At 44.2% G+C, this 20,148-nt stretch overlaps 1 protein-coding gene across 1 annotated transcript in view; it reads right to left on the bottom strand.

The window, feature by feature from the left end:
* scfd2 (sec1 family domain containing 2) overlaps positions 1–20,148 on the bottom strand; it is a 78,785-nt gene that overhangs the window by 27,978 nt on the left and 30,659 nt on the right. Inside the window, exon 5 of the mRNA XM_035646504.2 lies at positions 13,432–13,735. Within this exon, the coding sequence (XP_035502397.1) occupies positions 13,432–13,735 (304 nt within the window). The remainder of the gene's footprint in view (positions 1–13,431; positions 13,736–20,148) is intronic.

Here is a 20,148-nt window from a genome sequence, read left to right as displayed (position 1 = left end):
TCCTTTGATAGTGGACGCAGGGATGGAGCCGGGAGGAGGATTGCGGTGGGCGACTGTGCGTTTGCGTAACTGTGTGTGTGTGTTTGATGGGCAAGTGACATGTTGGTTGAGGTGTTTGTGTTGCAGCCTTGTATATGCAGAGTCTACGTCTAAATGAGGTGAAAAACAAAAGAGGGCAGGCCTGAGTGTGTGTCTGTGGGAAAAGCAGAAGAGAGAGATTAGTTTCTATATATATTGCTGGACAATAAGTTGTGTATATTTGTGTGAACAAGTTCATTGCCTGACTGTTTCTTGACACTGCAGAGCAGACCGAGGGGACACACATGTGATTGTGAGCGAGAGTTGCGGGTTTCATTTGATACCTGGAAGCCAAATAAACAAGCCCGACCTGCCAGATTCAAACGCGGAGCAATAAACTCCACTGTTATCTGAGATGCTGGGTCTGTTTACGGATTCATCAGTCAACACACCGCAAGGGCACACACACACACACGCACACACACACACACACACACACACACACACACACACACAGACATCTTAACGTGGGGGCTCTGACAATAATCTTTTCCAATTTAATTATTTAAATGTTGCGCTTCAGATTCTTTCGCTGTAGAGCTTTTAAGCCATGCAATGGGGCAAATTTGATGTGAAACCTGCGATGCTGTGAGTGGTTTCAATCACAAAGACGTCTTCGATGGTCACGAGTCTTTGTGAAGGGAAACGGAGGGGTGGGACGCGACCGAGAGCAGAGATTGAAAGCACATGTTGAGGCACAGCACACGAATTGCACACACACAGATTGATTGATTGATATGGAATGTTTTTTTTCTTCTTTCTTTTTCTCTCTAAAAGTACAAAACTATGCAGCTTGGCCAGACGCTGGCGGCGACGTACCGCTCATGTACTGTAAAGTTTCTTTCTCCTCCATGTTTCTTTCATTTAAACTCGTGCACTTTACTCGTGACTCACGCTTATTCAGACGCACACCATTGTGCTGTTTGATGGCTCACGTCTCCTCCGCGCAGGAGAGTGATGAGGTGCTGTGTAGGGGCTCCGCTATCAAACTGAAGCCGCGGAGCACAAAGGGACCAAGACAAAGTCTTTGTCTCTCAGTCCCAGTTCTACAGGGGCACTGCAGTATACCACACGGAGAACTGCACGATCCACTCACTGACAACTGCGATAAGAGTGGAGCAGCTCTCGGATGCTGTCCGAAGGGACAGTATAGCACACAGCAGGAGGGGGGGGGGGGGGGGGGGGGGGGGGGGTGTATCGGTGTGTAATCCCAGAGTGAGGAGGAGGAGGAGGCTGCAGAGGGATGAGAAGAGCTTCAAAAACCATCTCTCAGGTTGAATGGGGCATCATGGGAAGTAAAAACACAATGGCATACTAGGTTACATTTGCGAATAAGAGTTTTCATAGGAACTATTTCTTCACCAAAAAGTAGTTGCCATTCCATTTAAAAACCAGGTGGTGATGACTAATTAGTTCCTTACTCTCATATATACTGATAAATAATTTCTGTCACGTTCAGACCAGTCAACTGTCAACCAAACACAGCAGTGAGGTCAACGAGTTTGCTCAGCATATTTTCGATCAACACAACCGCTTACAACAATCTGTGCTTCCAAAGTAAAGGTTGGTGCAGGGGACAAATCTGATGACTGACTTTGTTTGCAATCACTTTCCACGCATCGCCTCCGTCTGTGCTTGTCGACCTGCCACTAAATTCTCCTTGTTATCCGTTTTCTCCGATGTCCCTCCTCTAACTGCGGCAGAATTTCCTTTCTGCTTGTGGTGTGTTTTTTTTTCTTTGTTTCAATTTCTTCCAATTTCCCCTGATTTAATTCCTATTTGTATAATCCTATATCTACTGTTCTTGATATCACTGTAACAAAATAGAGATATTAAGGATTTCACACAAATAAAATTAGGTTTTAAGATATTAAAATTAGATGTCATACCTAGAAGTAAACACTGTCCTTGATGAATAAAGTGAAGAAGTTTCTCCTGAATGTTGCTCTCAGATGTAGAAGCTACTTAAAAACGTTACACTTACTCTTCACATTCAGTGAAGACCTTTTTTGGCTTTAGAGCATTTGGGATTTAAACATTTTGTGAGCACCAGAAACTAAATTCCATTCACCTCCACTGTATCAGGGTGCAGGTATATGGTTTGCCTTTTTGTGAAGTGACCCTTTAACCTGAGACAAAATGTGCGACATACACAGCTGGCATGCTCTGGTAACAGTGAGTTAGAGAGGAGTGAACTACAGGAGAAAGTTGTAGAGATAGAGAGCAGAGTGGCCAGATACAGTAGCGAGTCCCACAGACACAGAGGAAGCCTCCTATCACAGGAAGCTCATCTTGCGAATGTCAGATCCTCCTAATCGCTGCTCGACTTCCTGTTCCAGTCCCCCAGAGCTGGACTACATCACACGCGCACTCACAGTGTTGCCCGCTTCCAGTCGGGATCACACATATACTTACCCATCTAGGCCTTCATCCTACACAAACATCACATCCTGCTGGGGCCGAGGTCCACATCAAAGTGGATTATAGGGTGGATGAGGCCAGCGCCATGGTGACCGCCAGCAGACGTACCACTTATTATTTCTGACCTTGATAGGTTGACACCACCCATGGATTATGGGAACATCTCAAAAGTGTTTGTCTGCTTTTCCCTTTCCCTTGTACACACACACACACGCATGCACACATGCACGCACACACGCACGCACACACACACGCACACGCGCACACGATCTCTTCAGTGACCAAATCACAACAGTCCGCTGCCTCACTAACGTAAAATAACTGAGGAATGTTTGTGTATCATATTTCAGGCCTGAAGGCTGACAGTGGACCCACAATAACCTCCGCTGAAGAGATGTGCCGCTCACACAAAAAATAGGTTAGCATAACACAAATAACCCAGTGGGCTCTTAATAACACACACACACACACACACACACACACACACACACACACACACACACACACACACACACACACACACACACACACACACACACACACACACACACACACACACACACACACACACACACACACACACACACACACACACACACACACACTCTTCATACACATCAGCCCTATAGAAACACACTCGATAATCCTGTCGTTCAAAATACACAACGGGCTAATCCTCTCCCACACATCTCAACCAGGAGCTGTCACGGATGGGGCAGGAACAGAGTATCACAACTGAAAACATGAGAAGTTTGCTAGTTTTAGAATTATTTAGATCAAGTGAAAGTGAAAGTGGGAGGCAGCCGCTGGTGTGTGTGTGTGTGTGTGTGTGTGTGTGTGTGTGTGTGTGTGTGTGTGTGTGTGTGTGTGTGTGTGTGTGTTTGTGCTCAGCCTCTTAACTGGTGCAGTGGTGCAGGAAGGCCTACATGTGGAGGATGGTTGCTCCCACCTGAGAGACAGATGTTTGTGTGTGTGTGAGTGTGTGTGTACGAGTCCATGTAGCTACACAAGCAGACGGGAGAGGGCTAGAGCTGCCACATTAATGTTATAAAACAATGCTATAAAATGCACATTAGTGAGTGTGATAGCACTTGAGGATTTAATGCTTATCTATAAAACTCTATGAGCCACTTAACTATTCAGATTTTATGGTTACTGATAAAGAATCAATTCATAACTTCACGTGTTATTGGCCATTTGGATTGTAATTCTCCATATACAGTATGTAACACACAATCTGAAATCAGACGTCAAACCACTATTGCCAATTTGTTAACATGCTGTAATAATGGAGTGTTTCATTAAAGGTCGTGCACGACTGTGAAACTCTGGAGTGATGTTACCGAGGAAATATGAATGCTTTTGCAAGGATAAAGTGGAGGGAGGCTTTGAAAAGCGAACAGGAAAAAGGAGAAAATTAAAACCATACATCCCATCCTGGAAATAACACATCTCCTCCGGTGGATTTTCTTAAGATTTGCTATCGCTACAGAACGGAGCGGGAAATTAAAGCGGAGCCAAAAATAGTGTGAGTGTTTTCTATGTGGAGAACTGAGTTTGTGTGTTCTGGGTCAGGGACGCTAGAGAAGAAGCTGGTGCACAGAGGAGGGCATCTAATAAGGAAGAGGGGGTGGTGCTCTGGCCTTGAGGCGAGGGGCAACAGTTATAAGGGAGGTGTGTATATGTGTGTTCTAATGTGTTTATTTTCTGGGGGGTGGGGGCAGAGTTTACACTGGCTTCGCTGCAGAAATTCTCTCTATGGACAGTCATGGTCACCGCCCACGCTGCGTGAATGGCGGCGATAATGGCAGCGACGGTCCTCTTCGCCAAAGCGCTTCTCACCTGAGAGACCGCAGAGGAAATGTTAACCAGCTTACTCATCCCTCCATCGCTTCATGTCTGGGCCCAACAGAGATTAGGGAGAGTGGGCAAAGTTGGACGAACGTGGTAGTGCTGAGCACACGGACACAGTGCAGACAGCAAGCAGCTGTCAGCATCAAAGAACAGTGGAGTGTGTGTGTACGTGTGTGTGTTGTATGTGTGTGTGTGAATGAGAGGGAATCAGTGTGTGCTGCAGCCGGAGCGGACCAAGAAGAAGCAGACAGAACTAATAGAATATAAGAACTGATGCAGGCTGGGGACGATGGAAGATTTGCTAAAACAATCTAAGTTCTATTGAGAATAGTAAAGTCTGTACTTTACTGTACTCATATAGCTGGAACATCCTGCCTGCTGAGATCGTAGCCTTGTGCGATGACTATTAAAAAGTGGGATCTGGAGAAAGATGGTGGCGTAGATGTTTAAAATACCTGCACCCATGGGTCTACGTGTTTCTTACTTCTTTGTAGCTCCCCAAAATTTCAGAGTAGAGGTTCATCCACCGTTTGCCCTCACACAAGCTGCTTCCAGACATGCACTGAAGTCCGGACATTTCCCTTAACATTTCTGGAGGGGCTGTATCTGAGATTGCTAATGAACTATATTGTTGTTCTGCACATTTATCGCAACTTTTTCCGTCGGCCCCCTAGTAAAATATCCCCAAAATTTAAGCCCACGAGTGGGCGTGTTGATGACTATAAACAAACACACTGCTTTCCACAGCAGAGTTATTGCCATGTCTGCTCTACCAAGATGCCACAGAATGTTCCAGAAATGTTCCGGTTGGTGGGAACGCATCTTACATGGACAATCTCTCATCACATTCATCATATTTGAAAAGGAAACTTCGGAAAATGTCCAGGCCCAATTTTCTTGAGTTCATGTCTGAAAACAGCTACACCGACGTCTCAAACATCCAACATTTGAGCTTAAAGTTGGCCGATGAGTATTGAAACGTGTCACGTGTCGAAAGCCGCCTCTTGATCCAAATCTTGGCCAGGTTTATTTATGCATAAATCAGCTGTACGCAGATTTACTCATCATTTCTTATCTGTTTAGCCCAAACTCTTGTACAGCTGCTTTGTGTAAAGATAAACTGAAACACTGACGCATTCAGGAGGTTTGGCCTGACAAACTTCCGCTGTTAAACCGAAGAAATGGTTCTGTAAAAAATGATGAGCCTGTTTGTATTTCTCCAGGTTTAATATCAACAACTGTTGTTTGGGCTAAATTTAATATAAAGGGACACTTAACAGGGACATTGCATTATATGATTCTGAAAAACTCAAACAACCTTACAATGACGTTTATTGCAAGCAAATTTTAGGAAAATGCATTATATTGTTTCAGAATTGTCTTCACTACAACTACATCTAAAGGACTGACAGTGACTTTGTATCTATCTTTGCAAAAGTGACAATTTACTGTCTTCACTGTTGTTACTTTCTTGTTAAGGTTTGGTGGTTTAAATTAACATTTTATCTTGTATTGGTATGATATTGTTCTTTTGTGACAATATTGCTGTTTGTATTTACTTATCAGTATGTTCATCACTTCTGATGTGCTAAAAATTGGTAATCACTGAGATTTATTTGACGAAAAGGCTTGTGTGAAAACTCACAATTAGGTTTGGATAGAATTTTTTTTTGTTGTTGATGTGACCTCTATTAGGGAAGAAAGAAATGTACTTCAAAGCAGTAATAGCTTTGACTGTTCAGTCATCACAGTGAAATCACAGATCTGATAATGTGACCACAATGAAAACCAAAATCGAATGGAATATTGCTTTTTCATGCCAAAAAAAAGAACCCTCCCAAGTTTGAGTCCAAGTCGAGTGTTTTTTCAAGCTTAACTGAATTTTCTTTAGTTGAATTATGTTTTGCATATGCATCAAAACCAAAACTGGGATACATGAGCTCCACATGCATGAGTCAAGAACCTCGTCGCTGTTACTGTAAATGAATCTGCGGAAGAAACGCGGCTTAGTCATTCGTTTCACCATTGAACGCTGGAGACGAGGCACGCAGACCATTAGGTGATTAAGACAGACACAGCGGGAACACCAGGCAGGAGGGACGGAGCCCAAAACATTCCCCCTGACCTCCCCCCCTCAGTTTGTAGGCCCGTGTCTGGTCAGTGCGGAGGTCAGCTGAGTGGGAGGAGCACGGTGATAAGCCTATCTCTACCAACAGAGACAACGGAAAGTGACCAGACACCAGACCGCCTGTAAAGAACGACTCCTTTCTCCTCATTCCTTAGTATCTCTTTCCATCTGTTGGCTGGACCCGCAGTCCTCCACAGGGACACTTTGATAACACAGACCATGACTTCCTCATGATTTATGACCACCTTAAGACACCCAGAGTGGAGTATGACATGTACCAAACCAGGCAGGGGCTACGGAGTGGAAGACAAAAGAGCAGAAAGTAATGGGGGGAAAATGGGGGAAAAAGGGGGGAGGATAGAAAAATGCGTATTTCTTAGCTTCTCTGCAAGATGAGGGGATGTAAGAGGAGAGGAGCTATTACAAAAAAAAAAAAAAAAAAAAGGAGGAGGAGGCAGGGGAGTGGGGGGCGTTCCCCCTGGCTCAGACCTTGATTAACACCAGGCCTCCTGACAGGAAATGACCCGGCCAGCTCCTCGCGCCAGGAGAGCTTCCATCTGGTGTCGAGGCCGTGGAGAAATTCTCCACCCGGGAGAACTCGGAACCAAACAAGGGGGGAGCTTCGAAACTGAATGAACACTCGGACCCATAGATTGGTCCCACCGCTTGCGCAGAAAACTCTTAACACAGCAACCGTCGCTCTGTTCCTGTTGTTGTTTTGGGGCCATAGAAACCAAACTGCGGCGCTGAGCTGCAGCCTTTTGACTGCCGGCCTCGAAAAAAATCACAACCACCTCACTAAATTTTAATGGCGGCTGATATTGCAAAAGTCAGAAATGAAACCCAGTGAGGAGTATGAAGTGAAAGTGGGTTATAGAGTTACTCCGATAAAAAAAAATATGGGGTGGGGATGGGAGAGTGGAGGGAGCGAGGGGACAGTTTGGGGAGGAAAGCGGGTACATTAGGACAGGTCATCTTTCACTGCTGACTGGAATCCTCAATGTCAACAAGCTCTTCCGCACCAACAGATAAAACACAGATATACTGTAAAAACCAAGTGTGTCTGGTAAAAAACAGACTCTCTCACACACATACACCACTTTAAATATACACACTTATTTAGGAATATCGTTTGAGTCAAGTCATTTGTTTTCGAATGCCTTCGGACTAGAAAAAGCAGACAGAACTATACATCCACAAACAGACAAAATCCTTTGTTTACACAGACTGTAAAGCACAAACGTATGTACAGTATGCAGATTAAGACGGAGTTTCTCAGACAGAGGACGAGAGGGGCGAGCGGGTAGAGCGTGCTGGCTGGACTCTGGATTCTGCTGACCCTCTGTCAAAAGGGGTCGCAGGCTGACTCTTGCCTGCACTGACGCGTGTGCAGGGGCCAGGGGCCAGGGGCCGCGGTCTCAGTCAGGGTCCCTCTGGAGCCGGCGTGTGTGTGTGTGTGTGTGTGTGTGTGTGTGTGTGTGTGTGTGTGTGTGTGTGTGTGTGTGTGTGTGTGTGTGTGTGTGAGTGTGCCTGGAATGTATATTCCTGCCTTTTGCCTTGTTGAGCTGTGTGGGATCGGGATAGTGTCCTTTTCATTATACAAGCGCAATTCCCAGTGGAGATATAAGTGCTTACGAGCCTTTTATGATGTGCATTTCCTGTCATAAATAAGGAGCAGAGGAATCCTCTGCTGAGCGCTAACACACTCCATAAAGCAAACAGAGGTGTAAACTACACTCCGGGCAAGCTCTGTGAAATCTACCCGACATAAAATGGCTACTGCTGTCTGCATAAGATAGTTTGCTTCTGAGTGACAACACATCAGAGTCCTTTGTTAGTTACTGCGTACAGTACTTCATAGGTATTTGACAGTCTGAACTGAATGGGAGCTCATAAAAACACTTCACAATGATAAATGCAAGTATCTCCCCCTTCCAGTTTGTTTCACCACTTTTCATTGCCAAGTCCTCTTATCAGAGAGTTTACATCAGTTCTGTCTGGGCAGTGTTTCATTGTGACTTGACATTGTGCTGTGCATGAATAAAATAAACCTTTAGTTTTCACTGAGCTGTATTCTAAATTTCTAAATGTAATAATTCTCCTCCACGGGCCACTGCGATTTATCAATGCTATTCAGTGTGGGTGAGAACACTCTGAGAGATCAGGTGGAGACTGAGCATCACAATAATAATAACAGTATTATTGCTACTTCATGCAATCGTCCTTTAATGCCATCATCCACCCCTTACAGTTTAAAACCTTCTAGGTCAGTATCCTTATGGTCAAGGGCAAGTGGAGCACCAAAAACATATTTTAATTAATTTGAGCTATTCTTTTCTTTTTCCAACAGTGTAAAATTGAAAGGAAAATAATGGTTTATACATTTTTAATAACAGATATTGTATAGAAGAACAGTCCCTGAGAAACTTAACAGATTCACCACTACTCAGTTAAAATATTGAAATGGGTAGAGGAGGGAAAAGGTATTGCCACTTTAGCATTGGCAATATAGCTAAACTGTAATGTACATAGATATGGGATAAGACGGTTTAGATGGGCAAAATGGGGTGGAAAATATTATTTCACTGAATGTATGTTTTATTAAAATGTTGTGGAATTTACCAAGGGTGGTGCAAATTGATGTGTCTGCGCTTGTTTAAAACATTACGTATTGAATCACTGGAATTTATGAATCTACTTCATGAACATACAGAGATGAGAGGAAAAGGGAGCGAAGTCAGGTGAACGCGGACACATCCTCACCCGATACGACCAGTTTGCACCAGTGGGAAAGTGGTCTCAGAATTTAGGACCCCATCGTACTGTGTTACTCATGCACTAACAGCTTTTGTACAGTTGGTACAAACAAATGGTGCCTGAATTACGGCAGACAAAAGACAGTTGGGCTCTTCATTTTAAGGGCTGACACGCTACGTGTAGCTGCAAGCTCATCTATATTTCCATGTTGCTATTCTACTTTTGAGTTTGCATCGGTTTATAGATAGAAGAAGGTGGCAGAGATTCAAGTCAACAAGGGCAACATATGAAGACCCAACTATCTGCTGACTTGGTAGCAGAGAGGGGTGAGAGTCTGGGGGTCTGACCGCGGCTCTGTGTGTGGCCCTGCCTGTTCACCAGGCCTGTCTGGCCCGACAGTGAAGAGCTGATGAGTCCCTGTTAATTGAAGCCTGAGCTCCATGTCACCAGCTTATCTGATGAAGTGAACTAGAGAGAGCAACGCCACTGGCTGCTCTGTTCACCCCGGGGTCCACGGTTTTCACCTCGTGCATGCATGTGTACGTGTCCGTGTGTGTTTGTGCAATATGGGAGGAAGCAAAGAAAGACCACCAATTAAAAATAATTGGGGACTAATTTCATAGACACGGTGCAACAAGGGGAAATATGTTTAATCAGGCGCAATCATTAGACCAACTTATGCTCCACTTCCCCCTGCAACCAGCCTGGTGCTTTAGGGCCTCAGAGAGAAGACGGGGAAGAAGAAAAAGAAGGAGGCAAAAAAGGAGAAAATGGAGAAGAAAGAGAGAAATGGAAAAGGAAATTCAAAAAAAACAAAGAGCAGAAAAGTTCGAGAAGGAGGCAGACGGAGAGCTGGTGGCCAGAGTTATGTGTGATCCCTTTCATGTCCCTCGACTGGCCCGTATGGCCGCGCCAACCCAAACAGCGGCATTGGGGAGGTCCGACTCTCCCACTGCTCCCCTCTTCCTTGCCCTGTGCACACCCCAGTAACAGGACGAATAACAAACCCGATGTGTGTCTGAGGCAGAGAGCGAGCGAGCGAGCGAGCCAGAGGACACGACATGAGACCGATTCCAGCTATAACTGACATCTTGCCCTAAAAAGTTATTTTGCGACCTTCTTCCCCTCTTCTGTCGCTGCTGGATTTCACAGTCTCACTACTGGAGCCGTACAGACTATGATCCATCATCACGAGCTTGCTAGTTGGCCTAGGGTGAAGAATTTGGAACATTTGGGTTGGCCTGCTTTCTCTCTCGAGTTCCTGCACCCCAATCATGGGAGAACAGATGAGGACATTACAGAGAAGAGGGAGGTTTGATTTCTGTAGCAAAGAAAACCAAAATCCAAAAGGACAAATCCATAGAATAGTCTGAGGAACTCTCATTTTTGCTATTTTACCAGCAACAAAGTCGTTTTTTTTGCAATGAGAGATTAACAGTTACTGCTCGGAGCTATTTACAACCTGCACACATCACACACACCAGCTTTGTACACCACAGGCTGTCTGGCAGCGGCCAATCAGACGGAAGGTTTCAGCAGATCAGTGGGTTCCTCATCCAATCCCATCGTTTGCTCTCCCTCCGCTGCACTGCTCACGACCAATCCGGTTCTTTCCACATGTGGTGTTGGCTGCGGAGCGTTTGGTTTAAGAGCTCATTTCCCAGTCCACAATAAGCAGAACCATTTCTTGCATAAATACTGTACAGCCCTTTAATCAAAGCCATGCCCCGAGACAACAATGCACAGACATGCACTCTACGTGCTTTCATTGAACACAAAAATACCAACATAGATAAAACAAAACTCTTTCTTGCCTTAACATTTACATTTGACAGTTTATAAGACACAGGAGTCTGTTTGTGTAGCGTCCTTCTGCCTAGTGTGAAGATGCAGTAAAGCTTATTTTCTATATTTTTCTTATTGTAAACAAATCCTCTGATGTAACCAAAACCAACAATGAGTTGATCCTATTAACAACTATTGCCTGTGGAGCCAAACTTTTACAAATCTTACGTCTGTCCCATAAAGAACCATTGTCATTCATTTTTTCCTTGAAGTTTTTAAATATAAATTCAGGCCTTTGTCGTTTCACTATTCCTATAAATAAAGGTACATATCCACCTTATGGTTCATGCTACTAACTAGGGTTTGCTATACGTTACTGGGACCGCAATGTCTCCCCGCCATATTGTTTCAAAATAACACATCAATGGAAGATTGATGCTGCACTAAATAAAACTAAGGTCCACCAGGGCCGACAGGAAATATGGTAGAGCAAATAAATCTACTGTGTAAAGGAGTCTGTGGAACAAGATTTCCTGAAGATGTCCTTTAATCAAGGTTTCCTGAAGATGTCCTTTAATTAAGTCCCCAGAAGGAGGTTGGGGTGTGTTTCATAGACCTGTCCTGTGTCCTGTACTAAACTGACTTGTCCTTTTTTCTTCCTTTGTTTTTGGGATTCTTGCCTGTGTATATTGTCCCTGTGTTTCTGCAATCTGTTTGTGCATGCACTGTATAAACATTTACATGTATATTTGTGTGTGTGTGTATCTGCTGTGTGTCAGCTAAACCCGTGCTGCCTCCTGCAGCCGAGGGGAACAAAATCAAAAGAATTTGCAAAAACATTGTTCTCATGACGACCAGGTTTCATTCGACGTCTGGTTTCCATTTGAGTCTTTTAATTGGGTTGAATGTCACAATCAATGTTTTACTCTGGATTCGGAGGGAGAGAGACGACCTCCCGTGTCATGTTACTCCAGCCAAGCACTTCATTGGCTGCCATAAAAAAAACCTCACCCAGGCGCACGTGCATACACACACTCAACATTTGAAAGAAAGGTGCACACACTGCTGAATTCCTCTGAATGGGACACGCACACACACACACGCTGTTTTTTTTTCTGTCTAAAATACACCTGGCACACCAGGACAGGGTAATTTCCAATGACGTGTTTATAACAGAGAGTCAGGTTTTTAACATGAGCCACATCTCTCAGCCTGTGCCTGCCAAGAGGCCCCTCCCGTCCAAGCTGCACTTAGCCAAGTAGAGCAGGAAGAGAGAGAGACAGAGTCTGAGATGGAGAGAGAGAGAGAGAGTGTAAAAAAGAGCAAGAGGGATCAACAATCTTTATTAGTGCTTTACATAAATTTACCAACCCTATATATACACACTATATGACCCTGTGTGCGATATGAGAGGAAACCCCGAACAGGGGTGTATTATTTCAGGGTGTGTGCTATGGTATGGAGCGGGCAAAAACTAAATGTAGCTCTAATTATGAACTATGCGGCAGGGGAAAAGATTGTGTGTATGTACAGGCCCAAGGTTAAAGACGCTATTACTCTGGGAGGCACAGCTGGCTGTGGTGGCGGAGGTAGACGGTTCATTCATCATGAGAGTTGGTCTTGATCTTCTCCACCACACACAGTTAACAACTCAGCAAAACCAGCAAAGACCCACAGGGGAACCTAAAGGGTGCTACAAACCAAAGCGACGATCGGCATTCTGAACTAGTCTGATCGTCGTCGAGTGTCGATAGTCCAAGTCGTGGCGGTGTGTTCCGCACCGTCAAAATTGTTGGCCGCTACACTAGTCAATAAAATGCTTTTCTGCCGATTCAGAGAGCAGACACAGCAGGCGGTCTTTGACACACACACACACACACACACACACACACACACACACACACACACACACACACACACACACACACACACACACACACACACACACACACACACACACACACACACACACACACACACACACACACACACACACACACACACACACACAACAAATAAAAAGTGTGCTTTTCAGATCGAACTTTGTCGAGATTAAGATAAAGCGCCATTTCTCTCTCAGACTATTTTTCTCTCACACTTAGCAAATGCACACGTTCAAACATTCCCACACTTGACTATTTGAGTGGCTGCTTGCATAACTGACCAGGACATGTGCGTGCGTAGGAGGGTGTGCACGAGAAAAGTGTGATGCAGAGAGCGGGAGAAGGATGGGGTGTGAAGACTTTGATAAAAATCCTCCCATTAACAGCACTGGGGGCAGAAAGAGGAAACAGTTCAGCTGTTCTCACTTTCTTACTCTTATTTCTCTGGACCATCATCAAATCTGGCAAACTGACGATGCTCCTGGAAGTAATCATGAAGTTGTGATTGCAATGACTGTTGCTCACCAGTAAGTTTCTGGAGCAAGGGGCTGAGCTCTGTCTCTCGCGTGATGACCAGGGTGAGTGCGCCTATTAGCTCCCTCTCCAGCCTCTCCAGCTCCTCCAGCTCCTCCTGCTCAGTGTTATGGGCCGCAGGTTGCGCCTCGTCAGCCAGGGAGTACAGGTAAACCAGCAGGAGGATCAGCTCATCAGGTCCGCACTCATCCTCCCTGGACCTTGACCCCGAGGAGGAGCTGTCGTCGCCTCCACGGGGCCGCATCAAGGGCAGCAGCTGCCTCAGCATGGCGGGGAAATCAGAGTCTCCGAGAGCCTGCGACACCCAGACACAGATGTACAAGAGAAACCGGGGGGTTAGTCAGGAGACCGCAATTTTTGTGATCAAATCAATCCACTCAGTTAATAAACTGTTCAGCAAGTAACCCAGGATAAAACCACAGCATATCATTATTACTTACTGGTCTAGTATTAAACACATCAGATATAGGACACAGAAGCCAGGCTAGCCCTTTCCTCTGGTTTCAAGTCATTATGCTTAGCTAATTGATTGATTGTTGGCTTAAGCTTCAAATTTACTATGAGCAAGAAACCCAATCAGGTATTTTCCAAAGACTTTCAAAACAAAGCTAAATTCAAAATAATAATCTATAATTTAATTAACATTCTGTTTGCATGATTATTGTGGATGTGAGGGAAGTTTAGTACATGCCAGTTTCTCTCACGATCATAAATTTATATTTGAGAGTTTTTGTGTACTGTGCAAACACAATTTAATTCAGGACCACTAATTCATTTCAATAATAGCGATAGTTATAATATTTGGCGGTATGGCTCTGTTCTGGGACCTCCCTGCCCTTCCGCACTCATTCGTGGAAAGCCTAAGGTAGGGAGAGCACACCTCCCTACCCTCCCATGAGTCTTCATGGAAAGTGGGGCAGGGAGAGGAGCAGCTCAGAACAGAGCAGGTATCAGTGAAAACACATTACATTGATTAGGTCAGATACAGCAAGAAAAGGAGGCACTGGGGTGGAGGTGGGGGAAATCAGGAAGAGTAGGCTACAGCAGCTTAAACAGAGCAAACAATATAAGCTTTGCCAATTGAATGCAGAGGATCAGCTGAGCCACAGGCTGATGTGGGCTGGCATAGAGAGCTCTGCTGTCAGCTGATGTGCTGCATGGTCGCTGGGCTTCTGGCCTCATGCCGGAACCAAAGCTATGCTCAATTTGACAAGACGTATTAGTGGTGAAAGAATAAAGAAACATGGCAGGTTGATTAATTGAGTGTTTTCCTCTTTGCTGTACTAAGTTAGAGACCTTTTTCAAGGACAGTTGCTTTACACAATGTTCCACTGTTCACCTTCCTTACCTACTACAAGTAGACAACGAGCTTGCAAGGTCACTGAAAACAACATCTGCTCCTCAGTGGAAGACGGTGCGCAAGCAAAAGCTATAAAAAGGGGAAGTATTTTGCAGCATGATGCAAGGAGTATTTACATCATTTGATGTCACCTAATCACCAGTCTACATGCTTATTAGCTAGCTTCCTTGCTTCTGCTGTAAAAATACTGTAAGTGTTCAAATTACAAGCACAGTGAGTGAGCTCATCGTTCCATTCGCCAATTTTACAGCTTTGCAAGAGGGTTAGGTAGAGCTCAATTTTGTTTCATTCTTTTGTTGGATTTTGCATGGGTACTGAGCTGTTGTGTGTCTCTCTCTATCTCCCCACACACACACACACACACACACACACACACACACACACACACACACACACACACACACACACACACACACACACACACACACACACACACACACACACACACACACACACACACACACACACACACACACACACACACACACACACACACACACACACACACACACACACACTCCAACATGCTGTAGATCACAGGACACTGGCCACTCTTACAACAAGGGTGAGCTCATAGACTTATAAAACGAGGGCGTGGAGCTAATCTGTCTGATGAACAGCTTAAAATCAAATGAAAAATGGGACTGAAAATGGGAAAATGGAGGCAACGGGGTCATGGAGGGGAGGGAAAAAGAGAAAAAGAAAAGCCGGGGGAAAATAAGTTAAGAAAGATACAGAGATATAACAAGAGGAATTAAGGTTGAGATGACAGCATGAAAGGGAATTATTGTTGACAGAGGACTGCATGTTTGTGTCGGATAGAGCTAGAAATGCCCCTGAGGATATATTTCATTTTAACGAGGGATTCCTCAGGAAAGAGCTTTGTGTGTCCCCCCCACCAAGACAAACAGGCCCTGAGAATGAGGGCCTTGGTGGTGGGCCCATCGAGTGGGCCCACCACTGGGGGGATCCGGTGTCTGACCCAGAAGAACTCTTCACTGAGCCAAAGACGCAACACAGTCAGACCCAAAAGATGTCGAGCCAAAGCCACGGAGCTGTCTGACTGTCCCCTGTGAAGTAGTGGCTGAGGAGAAGTCTTTTTGGGAAAAGGAGTGTCCCTGTTGGGAGTGTGTTCCCACTACAAGGTCACCTTCAGTGGCTCTTTATGATATTAAAATTCAAATGATCAGATGAGTGAAAATAACACTGGCAGACATTGCTGAAGACGTCAGTCACATCCTACTTGTGTGTAAGGTATATCAGGGACACACTATCTTGCTAGTCTGTTCACTCCAATAAGGCCTCCTCCCTGCCTCAGACCCCAGCCAAACACTCCCCCCCCCCCCCCCCCCCCCCCGGGACATTCACACACAATCTCACCACACATTTTTCTCCTTAAAAATTGTGAAATCAAATACCGCTCCAAGTAAGTTGCACTCGTTCGAACTGCCAAACAATGTCCGGGATCTTTCCCCTGCTCATGCTGCTGGTGGACACCAGTGAGGAGAGAAACACAAAGAACATTAAGGGGGCTTCTTGTCGAAATGCAAACGGATGAATGCTTTTTCTTTCAGCTCTCACTTTAGAACTATCAATCTCCCAAACTTCTGTCTGCACAAACTCAGGCGGGCACTCTTATGATGCTCCAGGTTCTCAATGAAGCGCGCCCACTGACAACAAATTACACTTTCATTTTCATTGCTGTCATGTATAGTTTGGCATCACAAGCTCTCAGTATGGGTCAGTGCAGAGAGGAGGAGCTGAAAGAGGAGCCACATTAGAGGTACAAAACCTGAAATATTGTTGCTCCCTGGGCCTCTGAGCACACCAACAATATTTGTCCCCAGCTGTAGGCAACTGGTCTTTGTCTACTCTTCTTTAAATTGTGGTCCTCCCTACTCTCTTACATGCCACAGGTTGGTCAGTATGGCTGCCAGATAGTAAAAAAGTTTACATTTTCACACTTTTATTTTTGCTCTTACCTTGAATAAAGCTAGTTTTAATTAAAAGCAACAAATGAAAATGCCTGTAATCATTTAAAATCATCATGAATATTTGATATTTAGACGTGTCGTGTTACTCTCACTTGAATGTATCATTTAAAGAGATCACTTTTTTCATATGTGTGTCTGGGACGGTTGTGTACTTTATTGGCTTGTGACCCTTTCCAATGAAGCAGTGTCCACTTTTGATTGGTCACCATATGTCATTAGTGTGGTCATGAGTTGTGAGCAGTAAAACACACATCAATCCAGTATTTAGTTTTTCTTACGGGGCATTTCTTTATCCATCCTCCAAAAAAAAAAAAAGGATTTGTGAGTGGACTCAAATTTTTGGCTAATGGCTCTTTCTTTCATCGTTGTACAAATGCACCATAGAATGCCTTCCTTAAACACGTGTGTGTACTGTGAACTGTGTACCGTGCTGCCTGTGTATGTTTTCACACGTGAGAGGAAGCATGATCTATAACTGGGTCCCTTCAGCAGATCCATAAAAGCTGCTGTCAGCTGCATGCCATGGCGCCAGAGCAGGAAACTGAGATCTTCGGTACGGAATTGAGAGTGACTTGAGTGAAGCTGAGTGGGAACACTGACTACAGCTCTTTCCAGCACTGAAGCTAAACTCAACAATGCCCAGCTCATGGCGCTGGCACACAGGCTCGCTGAAAAAGATGGCGGACTGTATACCTCTGGGAGAAGCGTGGGGCAGAATAGAGCATGCTTTCCATGGCACCCTGGATTACACACTGAGGGTATTACACTCAGATATTGAGTGTTTCATTTAAGTGGACATAGAAAAAGAAAAGTTTTAACTACCCAGCAATAAAAGGGATTAGTTAGACTTTGTACCATCTCTCTCTCTCTACCAGCAAAAGTTTTTGAATGGTTCCTTTCAGTTATATTAACCTTTTAAACCTGTAATAAGTATTTATATGTTATAGATGTTCCAGATGTTAAGAGGACCTTAACTGTCACGCAAATGAAAAAAAAAGCATTTCATGAATTAATAACTATTTGTATTTGTATTATTACCCATGTCATTTCATAAATGAATCCGTGATTTAGTAGATTTACTCAGATTAAATAGAAATTTGTGAACATATTTATTTCGTGCCTACTTGAAACTTGTGGTCCTCCATACTCACTAGACTACCTATAACATTTTAATATGTTTTAAAGGTCTACAGGTTAATGCATACACACTGAAAAGAAACACTCAAAATAATTTTACTGTTAATACTCGAATCGCCTGATTTCAGCAAGAAAATACTCTACTAAAAATAGCATTCAGGGTCTACTCTTCGGGGTCTACTTTTAAACAGTGCATTTTTAGGGGCAGTGAAAGTGGCCTGAACTAGAGCATTACTGCAGTAATAACAGGAAGCTAACGTTATTATTACACACGATTACTGATGGCACCAGTCCTGCTGCCATGCCCTAATGCGACTATTACACACAATTATAGAATAACAATGGCATTACTCTGTCAAAACAATGCTAATTTTAGAGCTTGCAATTTCTCGAATCAAGCAATTACTTAAAATTACTTTGGAAAAAAATGTATAGAACAACACATTCTTTGTCAAATTTGCAGCTGGATTATTGGCATAAGACTGAAGTATCACCGGCGTCTCGCTCAGGACTTTGCACCGATCATAAGCTCTCCCTTGCATTATGTTCTGGCTTGAATCTATATGCCAGTGATTGACAGATTACTGTCTGGCAATCCCGACCATCCCGGGGTCCATAAAGGCTCAATCTCGCCCAATGAAAGAGTCGGGCCAAACTCCGCCCCTGCCCAGCGCAGCCTGAACAGGAAACCAGCTCCAGATGCAACCCCTGGAGGAAGGTGACTGTTTCAGATGTAGCACAGCTAACCAGAACCAGGCCTGTTTGCCTCGTTCCCTGCCTGCACAATGAAACTTTTTCTTGGCCCCAGGGCTGGGGGAGGGTCGGGTATTGAAGGTGGGGGTCCTTGTGGCAGGCATGAACAAAGTTGCCACAGGTCAGCTGTTCTCGCTGACCAACGGCGCACAGGCCAGGAGTCACCTCACATGGATGTCAGACAGTTCCTCATTCCCATATCAAACAGAAAAAGAAAAGAAAAAACTCATTTGCACACATGCGCTGCATTTGAAAATATGCAATCACATCCAGTTTGCACTCACAAATAACAACGTGCGAAGCTGGAAGGGATAGAAGCAAAGCTTTAGAAACAAAATACATAAATCTTGAAGTTAGAAGGCAGCAACTAAACTCTGACTCTAAATTATGTACAGCAAGCTCACTCTTGCTTTGTGGTAGAACAGCTGGAAAACAAACGCGCATGTCTTCACACCCACAGAGGCTTGCAGGATGTTTTAACACACGTAAACAACAACAAAACTCAGAGCAAACTCACAAATTCTTCGACAAACATTTCATAAATGACTTATCCGTGTCTGCCAGTGCACTTGCACATGTACAGTATCTCGGCAGGGACACATGCTCATTGTAAGCTGCGGCGATGACAGTGATGAATCCGAGAGCGGGCTCACCGGAGAATTTCTGTTTATTAAAAGTCGGAAATTTGCTCTACTTGAGTGGGGAATGGAAATGTGAAGTTTATCTCTGGCCCTCTTTTTACTGCCATTATTCTGTCTTGTGTGAAAGGTGTGGACAATGCTTCAGGTCTTTAACAAGGACAGCGGAAATGTGACTCTAAACACCCAGAGGAGCGAGTCATGCACACAAGTTCATACAGTGGAGGAACACCAGTTAATCAAATCACAAACCTTTCTGTGAAACTAGCTTTTCTCATCCCTATATACATCTATATCTATATCTCTATCTATACATCTCTCTGTCACTCATTTTCCCTTTTCATTTTTTTGAAGACAAGAAAAACAGACGATTTTGAAAAAGCCTGACTGTATATTTCAAATGCTGCGAACAAAGACAAAAACGTTTAAATTCGTACCTGGTTATCGCAAGAGTGTGATCTTCAACAACAAAAGAATCACAGTCTGACTCGTTTGAAATTACGGCTGGAAAATCAAACGTGTTCCACATAACTGTTGACTGGTCTGAGGCCGAGTTACAAGGTGAGAGTTTTGATTCGAACACAGCAGAATATGACTCATCGCAGCTCTCACACTACAGCAAAAGGTCTTTAACTGTCTCTTTTATTTCTGAGGGTATATGTTTGCAGCTGTAATGTCTGTCACCTTTCCTCCTAATCCTTATCCAGGGAGCTCTTTACATCAAAACTTTGAATACACAGTAACGTGCATTACTATACAGCCTGACCACAACTCTGTGGCTCGTCCATCAGTCTAAACATAAATATAAAAAGTTGAGGAGCCAAGT

This window comes from Scophthalmus maximus, chromosome 13 (assembly GCF_022379125.1).
Source record: "Scophthalmus maximus strain ysfricsl-2021 chromosome 13, ASM2237912v1, whole genome shotgun sequence".
NCBI lineage: Eukaryota > Metazoa > Chordata > Actinopteri > Pleuronectiformes > Scophthalmidae > Scophthalmus > Scophthalmus maximus.
This window is presented reverse-complemented; position numbering and strand designations above follow the sequence as displayed.